General features: G+C 46.1%; 1 protein-coding gene across 1 annotated transcript in view; it reads right to left on the bottom strand.

Annotated features, from left to right (window-relative positions):
- Positions 1-12,326, bottom strand: part of LARS2 (leucyl-tRNA synthetase 2, mitochondrial) — a 71,112-nt gene that overhangs the window by 20,281 nt on the left and 38,505 nt on the right. The window contains exons 15-18 of the mRNA XM_081882939.1: positions 10,007-10,110; positions 7,123-7,305; positions 4,541-4,710; positions 258-335 (exon numbers count right to left, since the gene is read on the bottom strand). Coding sequence (XP_081739065.1) covers positions 258-335; positions 4,541-4,710; positions 7,123-7,305; positions 10,007-10,110 — 535 coding nt within the window. The remainder of the gene's footprint in view (positions 1-257; positions 336-4,540; positions 4,711-7,122; positions 7,306-10,006; positions 10,111-12,326) is intronic.

Here is a 12,326-nt window from a genome sequence, read left to right as displayed (position 1 = left end):
AGATTAATTATTACTGGTCTTCATGATACTGGGAATGCCATATTTAAGCAATTCTAAAAAGGACAATTTCAAACATTCCAAATCAACAGGGAAAAATGCACTATGGATAAAAATGATCTTAGAGAAATGCAAAAACTAAAAGCTTTTAGAACATTTAAACCACCAGCTGCACCCTTGCTGCTAAGCATGGATCTGTAGCGCACATCAGTACCATAAAAGAAGTTATTAAAATATGATAATTTACATGGTATACTCACTGACAACGTGTTACTGAGGCCCATCAATCGAGCAATTGCGGTATGAAATGAGAAATCATCCTGGAAGAATTCGGTTACCTAATTGCACAAAAGAAAAACGTTCTCTCTTTGGTTAATTCAATTTACTACAGCTCTGCAATTCTTGCTTATTTAAACAATGTCTAGGCATCCCTTTACTGAAACGAACAGGGTGCTGCATAAACGCTGGAAGTAGAAATGCAATGGGGTAGTCAAAACAGAAATTTATTGATCCAACACATTTTTAATCCCGACTAGTCCTTCTGTCCATTTTTAATTACAGAACTGGTTCTATATACACGCAGGTCCCACTATCAGAACACAATGAGTTCTCAAGAAATGGGTCATTAGGCAAACATTCACATAATGAGCTGGTGATTTCTATTATTTCCCATGGGAACATTTCTCATCCATGCTTCGTCTCTCCATGCTTTCTGCTTGAAAGTGCTGCAGCCAATCTGCAAGAGCCCTACAAGAAAAATTGTTATGTCCAATCTCTCTCCTACCAATGGTTTCTGCCTAAAAATAGCTGCTGTCGACCAGCACAACAGAAACAAGTAAGGAAATGGGCAAGCCCCAGCTGTTTGGATATCTGAGTCAACCCTTTGTGGAGCAAGGTTTGGGGATAATCCTTTGTGTTCGGATAGCAAGCAATCTGATAGTGGGATCTGCATGAATTGTATAAAACTATCTTAACAGACAATCTGTATGAAAGTCATAATTGTACTGTTATAGACATTAGTATATTCATACTTATTTATTAAAAGTATTTATAATCTGTCCTTCATCCTAAAATCTCTATAGATGAACGACTATTATGAAAATACCTATAGTGTAAGACTAGGATTAGTCCCATACTAGCAAATGTGCAAAATACCATATTTTTCGCGCTATAAGACGCACCAGACCACAAGATGCATCTAGTTTTTGGAGGAGGAAAACAAGAAAAAAAATTATTCTGAATCTCAGAAGCCAGAACAGCAAGAGGAATCGCTGCGCAGTGAAAGCAGCAATCCCTCTTGATGTTCTGGCTTCTGGGATAGCTGCGCAGCCTGCATTTGCTCCATAAGACACACACACATTTCCCCTTACTTTTTAGGAGGGAAAAAGTGAGTCTTATAGAGCAAAAAATACGGTAATTCTGAAGTGGAGGGAGGTTTCAAAAGCAGCTTCAGCTATAGCATTTTAATTTTTATTAAGCTTGAATATTTCTCGTCAAATTTCTATAGAAAATTTCTCTAAAGAAATCTGGGCAAACCTGAAATATGTAGTTCTTTGAATCCTGGCAAAACATTCACAAACATGGATTTGGACAGTCAAAAACAACTACTTGTGCCTCTCTGGAAAGACTTGCATCATAAGAAGATTCCCGATTACATACTAGCCTCAAGTACAATTTTGTGTAAAATATATATTATTGTAGATAAATTATATATTATTATAGGTACAAAGTATAGGTACACATGCACATAGGCATAAACGATCATGAGGCTTCAACCACAAACTGACTGAAAACACATCTTTGATAGGCTTCATAGGTAGAATCCTGACAAGACAGAGGTACTATTTTGGAGGGACAGGGGGCAGGCAGGTGTGGAGCACTCCCTGGTCCTGAACGGGGTAACTGTGCCCCTGAAGGACCAGTTGCGCAGCCTGGGAGTCGTTTTGGACACACAGCTGTCCATGGAAGGGCAAGTCAATTCTGTGTCCAGGGCAGCTGTTTACCTGCTCCATCTGGTACACAGGCTGAGACCCTACCTGCCCGCAGACTCTCGCCAGAGTGGTGCATGCTCTAGTTATCTCCCGCTTGGACTACTGCAATGCGCTCTACATGGGGATACCCTTGAAGGTTACCTGCAAACTGCAACTAATCCAGAATGCAGCAGCTAGACTGGTGACTGGGAGCGGCCGCCAAGACCATATAACACCGGTCCTAAAAGACCTACATTGGCTCCCAGTACGTTTCTGAGCACAATTCAAAGTGTTGGTGTTGACCTTTAAAGCCCTAAACCGCCTCGGCCCAGTATACCTGAAGGAGCGTCTCTACCCCCATCGTTTAGCCTCCGAGGGCCTTCTGGCGGTTCCCTCACTACGAGAAGTGAGGTTACAGGGAACTAGGCAGAGGGCCTTCTCGGTGGTGGCGCCTGCCCTGTGGAATGCCCTCCCATCAGGTGTCAAGGAAATAAACAACTATCTGACTTTTAGAAGACATCTGAAGGCAGCCCTGCTTAGGGAAGTTTTTAGTGTTTGATGTTTTTAATATTCTGTTGGGCGGGGTATTATCATCATCATCATCATCATCATCATCATCATCATTCATCTCCTCAGGATTCACCACTGGAAAAATCCTTACAGTTTATCAAACCAGTAATTCTCTCTAGAGTATTTCAGAACTGTTGTCATCCTCCAGAATCAGATCTCTACTTGATGGTTTCGTCTTGCCCATACAGCCAAGATCCAATGTTATGCTATCAAAACCTATATTGTATGGCACCCTTTAATTATTCACACTCTGGTAGGAGAGCATGCCACAACCACAGGTATCTAGACCAGAATTTCCTTTAGAGTGGGGTCTGGCATAATGTGCGCAGATTGGAGGAAGGTGTAGAAGTGAAAGCTGAATGTATTACCGTATTTTTCGCCCTATAGGGAGCACTTTTCCCCCTCCAAAAATGAAGGGGAAATGTGTGTGCGTCCTATGGGGCGAACACAGGCTTTTGCTGAAGCCTGGTGAGCGATAGGGGTCGGTGCGCACCGACCCCTCTCCCTCTCCAGGCTTCAGAAAGCTCTGCGCAGCCCTAGGGAGCCCAGCGCGAAGCCGTGCCGGGCTCCCGAAGGTTGCGCAGAGCTGCCTGTGCTCCCGAAGGTTGCGCAAGCTCCCAGAGCGATGCCGAAGCTGTGCTCAGCTTCAGCATCGCTCTGGGAGCTTGCGCGGCTTGGGGCGGGGGAAGCCCGAGCTCCCCCCCCCCAAATCTAGGTGCGTCCTATGGGCCGGTGCGTCCTATAGGGCGAAAAATACGGTAAATGTGAAAACACTGTGCCTTATTAAATCATTTGTTCTCCAGTAGGTGCTGGAAGAGGCAGAATGGCTGTGCCTTTTCTCAAACAGTCTCTTGTGGCACCTTAGGGCCTAACAAATTCATTATGACATAATCTAAGTGGACCGTAGTTTATGAAAGCCTATGTCAACATTAGTTTGTAAAAGTTTATGCCACAATAAATTTGTTGGTCTTTAAGGTGCCACAAGAATCTGTTTCTGGTGAAGAAAACTAACCCCTCTGGAAAATGTCTCAAATAATTAACACTGAGTAGGCTTCCAAGGAAGTTACTGCTAGATGTTTATCTTCCACTTTTAAAATAAAGATGATGTATGGTAGATCTATAGTGTGCCTGGCTGTGCAGCGGGAAAAGGATTATCACCATCCAGCAGCATTTTTGAAACTGTTCTTGCTTTCTTTATCGGTGCCTCAAGCTGTGCCACACAAAACAGAAGAAATGGAAGCACTTATGGAATTTATAGAGCGTAACATTGGTATATTACCTGCAGAGCAACAACTTAGTCTTTATAAACACAGAGAGACAATTCCTCTATATTGCTTTATAACACTTCTAGCTTTATCACATCTGGGGAGCAGGGATCATTATCAAACGCCATTATGGAGTCACATTTACCTTCCCCGGCTTAAAAAAGAGGGAGTTTTAAAAGCAGTAGAGAAAAGTAATCAGAAGGCTAATCTACTAAAAATTGGAAAGTGAATTGTCTGTCTGTCCATTTGTTTGTTTTCTATGGGTTCAGCTGCCTCTTAAGAGATTGTTGCCAAACTCGGCACAAAGGTTTCTGAGGTGGGGTCAGCACTTTTTGTTGATGTTTGGATGCCACCCGCCATTTTGAATCAAGATGGTAGACTGACACATCACTTTGGTGTGACTTTACCCATTTGGGAGTATAGGTTTGGTTGCCTCTTGAGATACTGTCACCAAACCTGGCATGAAGGTCGCCATTTTGAATCAAGATGGCAAACCAAACTGTGACTTTGGCATGATTTCCCCCTGCTTCTTGGTGTGACGGGTCCAAACATACATATTACCACTATCCAATTAACGGTAAGAGGGTGAGTCAGTTGGGGGGTTATAACACTCCCCTCTATATTCTATTAAAATAAAAATAACAGTATATTGTTAAAATTTAGTGTGACAACGGACAAAACATTACTAAAAACAAAAACGACTCCATCGTTTTTAGAATAGCCAGAATTCTTTCTAACCTCAGAGACAGTGCTGTTCTTTTGCTCCCAGATACGCTTGGCTTCAGCTTTCTCTTTCTGATTCAGTAGCTGTGGACTTGGCAGAGTTCCAGAATTCCTAGCTTCAATAAATTTGGTTGCTAAGTTCCAGAGGCGAGATTGCCATCTTTCCACCCCAGGGATTGCATCAGCTGAATGAAAAATGACAGGAGAGAGAGGTTTTCATTAGCACGAGTTAAGATAACATTTTCAGAGGGAGAAAAAGAAGTGAGACAAAAAGTTCTGCCCCCTTTTAATTAGTCAGCATTTAACAGTTTTGAAGCTAGCAATACTTTAACATACAACTTGCAACCAGAGTAAAATAAATTCACTACCTTACTGCTATGGCAGCTAAACTTTATATTTGAAATATTCAGAAGTACTTTCCTTTTTGTTTTTAGGCTGAACGCCTAGAAACAGAAATGCCTTAACAGAGAAGGTCCCTTCTACCACTGACATAAAGTGAGGACAAACACAAGTACTCTTCTCACTAGAGAGGTCAAAGAAGATACAACTTCAAGTGGTGCAACTTGAAGAGCAAAGATAAAAGCTGCTGGTGCAGAATTCAGCAGCCAGGTTGCTCACCAGAGCATGGGTGCAATCCTGCTCCTCTCCCATGTGTGGGCTCTGTGCTTCTGGAAGCCTTCTGTTCCCCCCAATCCCCAAAAGGCTATATGAATTTGACTTCAGCAATTTCAACGACTCAATTTAAAGCCCAAAATGAAAGAAGAAATCTAAAGACTAGGTTAGAAAGAGACAATCCAATAGGCAGGTGTTATTGTCCAGATGGTATCTCTGGAGTGCTAAACTGGAAGGAAAAATGGAGATAGTACAACAGTTTGCACAACATGTGCTCATTTTGAATTCAGCCACTTTTCAAATAAAAATAGAATAAAACCGTCTCCCACTAGCGATGATATAGCTTGACCCTGTCTGCTATGAGAATGAGTAAGGATCAGCACAGACTGTGGACTAGGGTCACTGAGTCATCACATCTGACATTGTAAAAACCCTCTCTGAAAGTATCCTTAACGCTTATCCTTCATATAGTATCCAAAATGTCTTCAAAACAGAAAGCAAACAATCGCTGCTTTTTGTTTTTAAATCTGCAAATCTGCCGTGGAAAAAAGCAAAGCACATCACAACAGCACATGATTCTAAAAGGCTGAAACATAGGAGATCTGGAATCCGATCTCCCAACTTATTAAAAATGAACGTTAAAGCAGATGCAGGAAGCTTTGGCGTTGATCACAGAAGTGGAGCTGGGGGCAGGGTGGGCAAGTTAACCCTTCCCTTCATGTAGTTTTCGTGGTCTAAACAACACTCCCCGCCAAGCTGTCATTAAGCTAGCAGGAGGGGCGAAATTACAGGTATCTTTTCTGTTCACATTTTTTCCACACTGGTGCTAACAGAAGCTTCAGAGGGAAATTTAGATTGGGATAACCCGCAGGGACAGTCTGATCACAGATGTCCTATGTCACCCCGAACTCACCACAATTTAGAAAAAACCGGATGTAAATTATGCTTGTTCCTATGACAATTCACAGATAGTATGTATTGTAGTAAAACTGGAAAAGCAGTACAGTGGTACCTTGGTTCTCAAACAACTTGGAACCCAAACACTGCAAACCTGGAAGTAAGGGTTCTGGTTTGCGAACTTTATTCGGAAGCTGAACGTGCTCAGTTTTGAGTGCCACACTTCCGTTTTGAGCGTCACGCTTCCAATTTGAGTGCCACGCTTCCATTTTGAGTGTTACACTGAGGTGCTATTTACTATTTATTTTGCATTTTTGTTTTTGCAGCTTTTTTTCTTTGTTTTTGTGACTGTGTAGACCCAGTTCAGCTACTGACTGATTGATTGTGTGATGCAGTACATTGTCTATTGCTTTCATTTTATGGATCCATGGTCTTGTTAGATAGTAAAATTGATGTTAAATTGCTGTTTTAGGGGTTGTTTTTAAAAGTCTGGAATAGATTAATCCATTTTGCATTACTTTCTATGGGAAAGCACGCCGTGGTTTTGGAACGCTTTGGTTTTGAAATGGACTTCCAGAATGGATTAAGTTTGAGACCAAGGTACCACTGTAACTATAAAAAACCCCTAAAAGAGATATTTTGCCCAAAGTGAAAAGCACTGCCTAGATCCATCTGTGGGTTTTGTCAACCATCTAAGCCAGGGGTTGGCAACGTGCGGCCCGTGGGCCAGATCTGGCCCGCCAGCTGCCCCTGAACCAAGCCGCCAGCTGGTCAAGTCCCCCACGCACTGCGCTAAACTGGCGCAGCGTGGTGTGTGGACTCACCAAGCAGCGACAGAAATCGTGTCTGCACACGCACAGATACCGGAAATCGCTTCTGCGCATGCGCGATTTCCGGCAACGCAGACATGTGCAGACGCGATTTCCGTCGTCGCACTGCGCCAGTCCGGCCCACGGATGATCTCCGCGGGAGTGATCCAGCCCATGGCCGGTAAGCCTTGCCGACCCCTGATCCAAGTCCTCAAAGGCATTTTGTGCAAAGACAAATCAAGGAAAAAGAAGAATTTGGGTGCTGGGAGGGTGCCTTACTCTTTGCATCCCACAAGATGTCCTGCTCTGGAGGGGAAGCAAACAGGATGTAGAGTCTGACTGTATCAATTCCATACTTCTGGACCATTTCTTCAGGCTCAATACCATTGTGCTTGGATTTACTCATTTTTTCCCACATCACTTGTAGCTTCTCTTTGGTTTTTATGTGAACAGATTCAGGACCTAAACAGAGAACAACACAGGAAAAACAACAACTGCTTTTGCTCTACATGTTTAAAGAAGAACTGGTTGCTTTCAATCCCTTCTCACACAATTATAATACACAATTGGATTGCTGCAACATGTTGTATGTGGGACTGCCTCTGAAGACAGTTTAGAAACTTCAGGTGGTACAGAATTTGGTGGCCAGGTTCTTCTCAAAGGCAGGACAATTTGAGGATATAGTCCTGGCCCGACTGCATTGGACGCACTGGCTGCCAATTAGTTTCCAGGCTCAATTCAAAATGCTGGCTTTGACCTATTAATTCTCAAAGGCACCAGGCCTCCCTGTTTGTGGAATGGTCTCCCCAGGGTTAGCTCTCCCTGATCCAAAGCAATTGTCTTCTAGGGACTGAGAAGAGCAACATCTTTTAAACATCCTGGGGAATGTCCTTCACAAAACAACGCTTTTATGTAAGTCAGTGCTTTGGATATTAGAAGGAAGTAGCAGGAAGTGGAAGAACAAATGAGTTTCAATTCCACTTATCAAGCTTCCAGTTCAATGCATGAACACTCCAAATAATTTACATCTGCTTCATCCATACATAAAATATAGGAACAGACATCAGACCAAAATATGCAGTACTCTTTTCCAGATAAACATTTAAAATGCTACAGTGGTGCCCCGCAAGACGAATGCCTCGCAAAACGAAAAACGTGCAAGACGAAAGGGTTTTTCGGTTTTTGCGTCGCTTCGCAAGACGAATTTCCCTATGGGCTTGCTTCGCAAGACGAAAACGTCTTGCGAGTTTGATCTCTTTTTTCCTAAAGCCGCTTGAAGAGGCGCTGTTGCGACGGATCGTGCTTCGCAAGACGAAAAACATCGCAAGACGAAAAGACTTGCGGAACGAATTATTTTCGTCTTGCGAGGCACCACTGTATTCGGCTATCCACAGACATCCTGCACAGACATCAGAACAAAATATGCAGTACCCTTTTCCAGATAAACATATAAAATGCTATTCCGCTATCCACAATCATCTACCGGGAATACCTTGCGAGATATATGAAAACCTTGCCTATTCCACTGACCAAAACAGCATCATATACAGTGGTCCCTCGCAAGACGAAATTAATTCGTTCCGCAAGTCTCTTCGTCTTGCGAGTTTTTCGTCTTGCGATGCACGGTTTCCCATAGGAATGCATTAAAAATCAATTAATGCGTTCCTATGGAAACCGCCTTCCCCCGACCTCTTCTGGCAGGCGGCATTTTAAAATCGCCCGGGACAGCGGAGGACTTCTCCGCTGTCCGGGGCGATTTAAAAGCCCCTGGGAAGGCAGGCAGGGGGGACAAAGACTTTTGCCCCCCCCCGCCTGCCTTCAGAAAAGGTCCAGGACAGGTGCGGACCTCTCCGCAAGCAGCGGGAGCGCTCCTTGCGGAGAGTTGCAAGCGCGCCCAGGCTTTCCCGCCCCGCCACCGGGCTTCGGGACGATGCCCCGATGCCGGGCGGCGGGGGGAGGCTTTCCCGCCCCGCCGCCCGGCTTCGGGACATGGTTCCGATGCCAGGCGGCGGGGGGAGGCTTTCTCGCCCCGCTGCCCGGCATCGGGACGATGCCCCGAAGCCGGGCGGCGGGGGGAGGCTTTCCCGCCCCGCCGCCCGGCATCGGGACATGGTTCCGATGCCAGGCGGCGGGGGGAGGCTTTCCCGCCCCGCCGCCCGGCTTCGGGACATGGTTCCGATGCCAGGCGGCGGGGGGAGGCTTTCCCGCCCCGCCGCCCGGCTTCGGGACATGGTTCCGATGCCAGGCGGCGGGGGGAGGCTTTCTCGCCCCGCCGCCCGGCATCGGGACGATGCCCCGAAGCCGGGCGGCGGGGGGAGGCGTTCCTGCCCCGATGCCGGGCGGCGGGGGGAGGCTTCAAAAGCCGTCCGGGGGCTTTTAAATCGCCCCGGACAGTCCCGGGGCGATTTAAAAGCCCCCGGTTAGGCAGGCAGGGGGGGCAAAGACTTTTGCCCCCCGCCCGCCTTGGGAAGAGGTCCCCTGCCTGCCTTCAAAAGCCGTCCGGGATAGCGGGAAGCGCTTCCCTGCTATCCCGGACCGCTTTTAAAATGCTGGCGGTGGGGAGCAAAGCCTTTCGCCCCTGCCGGCCTTCCTGGACCTCTTCTGAAGTCCGGAGGGGGGAAAAAGGCTTTGCTCCCCACCGCCAGCATTTAAAAAAAGGTCCCCGAGATTTCCCTATGGGCTTTCGTCTTGCGATGCAAGCCCATAGGGAAAATCGTCTAGCGAAGCGTCGCAAAACCCGAAAAACCCTTTCGTCTTGCGGGTTTTTCGTCTTGCGAGGCATTCGTCTTGCGGGGCACCACTGTATTGTTATAGTCAACTCAGTTCTAGCATCAGTGTGTGCAGTCTATTTCTTCCCTTAATATGATTACAGCAAGATTTGGAAAGCTAGAAAGCCTTGTCCACAGAAATATGGTGGGTACTGTTCAGAGGTTTAATGGACTGGGGGGGGGGGGGTCCTGTGATCTCACTAAGGGAAACCCAGCACAGTAAGATCAAATATTGGTTTTTGAGCCATGGTACCACCACTATAATTGACAGAACCAGCTACTTATTGTTGCCAAGTTCTATGTACCCTGCCAAATAATGATCTTTCCCAAAACTGGTCATTTGATTTTTTAGGATATAGCTAAAGGAATGCAATGCCCATAACAGACTCACTTACCAGTAAGATCAATTTCTTCTCTCTTCAAATACTGCCCAGTTGTTGCTAGCCTGAAAGTCCGATTCTTGACAATACCTTGAACTAAGAGTTTATGAAAAGGCTCTCTGAGGACAAATAAAAATAATTCTGCTGAAAATAACAGTTGAAACATACTTTCAACATACTGTATACATGTAAGTTTTGGTGATGGAACATCAGGCTGAATACTTCAAGAGCAGAGATCTTGAGCCACCCTGAAATTTGCACCCATCTCCTTCAAAAAGCTGGCCTCACACTATTTTTGTTCTCTCTGTGTCAACCAAAGGGAGCATGGCAGTCAAATGGCTTGGGACCACCTCCCCCCCTCAAAGGAAACCTGCATGGACCCTCCTTTGGGTCCCCTGCCTCTGGAGGAGAGTCAGTTAGTGACTGAAGATCAAGCTTCCTTGGTGGTCGCTCCCCAAATTTGGAATATCCTCCCTGTGGAAAACTGCCTGGTGCCAAGCACAATGATTTTTGGGGCAAGGAGAAGGCCTTTTAATTTGCCCAGCCTTTCCCATCTTCTGTCTGCCTCTGAATATCAACTGCTGAAGATTATGAATGGGAGAGAGCTCTTGCCATGATCGCGGCCTTCCCATAGGCATTTGGTTGTCCACTGTGGAAGCAGAATGCTCAGCTAGAGGCAGGTCTTTGGTCTGATCAAACAAGGCTATTCTTATGTTTTAGTACTGTGTTTTAACCACTGTGGGACGCAGGTGGCGCTGTGGGTTAAAGCCTCAGCGCCTAGGACTTGCCGATCGAAAGGTCGGCGGTTTGAATCCCTGCGGTGGGGTGCGCTCCCGCTGCTCGGACCCAGCGCCTGCCAACCTAGCAGTTCGAAAGCACCTCCGGGTGCAAGTAGATAAATAGGGACCGCTTACCAGCGGGAAGGTAAACGGCGTTTCCGTGTGCGGCTCTGGCTCGCCAGAGCAGCGATGTCACGCTGGCCACGTGACCCGGAAGTGTCTCCGGACAGCGCTGGCCCCTGGCCTCTTAAGTGAGATGGGCGCACAACCCCAGAGTCTGGCAAGACTGGCCCGTACGGGCAGGGGTACCTTTACCTTTACCTTTAACCACTGTAATACTAGCTCTGTTCTAAATTTGATTTTGTATTGCTGTTGCTTTAATATGTTTCAGCGTATTTAGAAAACTTTTGTGACCTGCTCCAAGAGTCTCCCCAAGCAGCTCACAACCTGTTTGTAAATACGTATAAATTCATGTTCTAAACGAATGAGAGAACACATAGCTGTCTAGATGAAAAAAGGTAGGAGCTGTTGCAAGGCCCTGGGGACAGCAATCCAAGAGCCAGATTCCCAAAGAATCAGTCTGGTTTCTACCAGGGAACTCATAGAATCATAAAAATGCAGAGTTGGAATCCCCTTCCAGGACAGATGGACATTCAACCTCTGCATAAAAAACCTCCAAGGAAGGAAGAGGCCACCACTTCCCGAGAGAGTTCATTCCACTTTTGAACAGCTCTGTCATAATGTTCTTCCTGATGTTTAGTCGGAATCTCCTTTCTTGTAACTTGAATCCATTGGTTTGGGTCCTCCCCTCCAGAGCAGGAGAAAACAAGCTTGCTTCATCTTCCACGTGACAGCACTATAGATATTTGAAGATGGCTGTCATATCTGGAAGGACAGATCCTGAAGCTGAGGCTCCAATACTTTGGCCACCTCATGAGAAGAGAAGACTCCCTGGAAAAGACCCTGAAGCTGGGAAAGATGGAGGGCACAAGGAGAAGGGGACGACAGAGGACGAGATGGTTGGGCAGCGTTCTCAAAGCTACCAGCATGAGTTTGAGCAAACTGCGGGAGGCAGTGAAAGTCAGGAGTGTCTGGCATCCTCTGGTCCATGGGGTCACGAAGAGTTGGACACAACTAAACGACTAAACAACAACAATCATATCTCCTTCTCAGTCTTCTCTTTTCCAGGCTATACATGCCCAGCTCCCTCAACCGTTCCTCATAAGGCTTGGTTTCCAGACCCTTGATCATCTTGGTTACCCTCCTCTGCACACGTTCCAGCTTTTCAATATCCTTCTTGACTTGTGCCCAGAACTGGACACAGCATTCCAGATGTGGTCTGCTTAAGGACAGGAGCTCACCCATTGCAAAGGTTCCTCTCCACTAAAAATACGTTCATCTGAAACGGCCACACTTTACCATACATGGGAAAGGCAACTTAAAAAAAGCATTGGGGGGGGGGGATGGGCAAGTCTCCTGGTCAGAGGTAATTTTTCAGGGAACGTTTATGTTTGATGACATGGTGTTAATTCACAAAAGTTCCCTTGTTGATACAA

Source organism: Podarcis melisellensis, assembly GCF_964234715.1.
Source record: "Podarcis melisellensis genome assembly, chromosome: 12".
NCBI lineage: Eukaryota > Metazoa > Chordata > Lepidosauria > Squamata > Lacertidae > Podarcis > Podarcis melisellensis.
The sequence above is the reverse complement of the archived record's forward strand: the minus strand, read 5'-3'. Positions and strand labels throughout refer to the sequence as shown.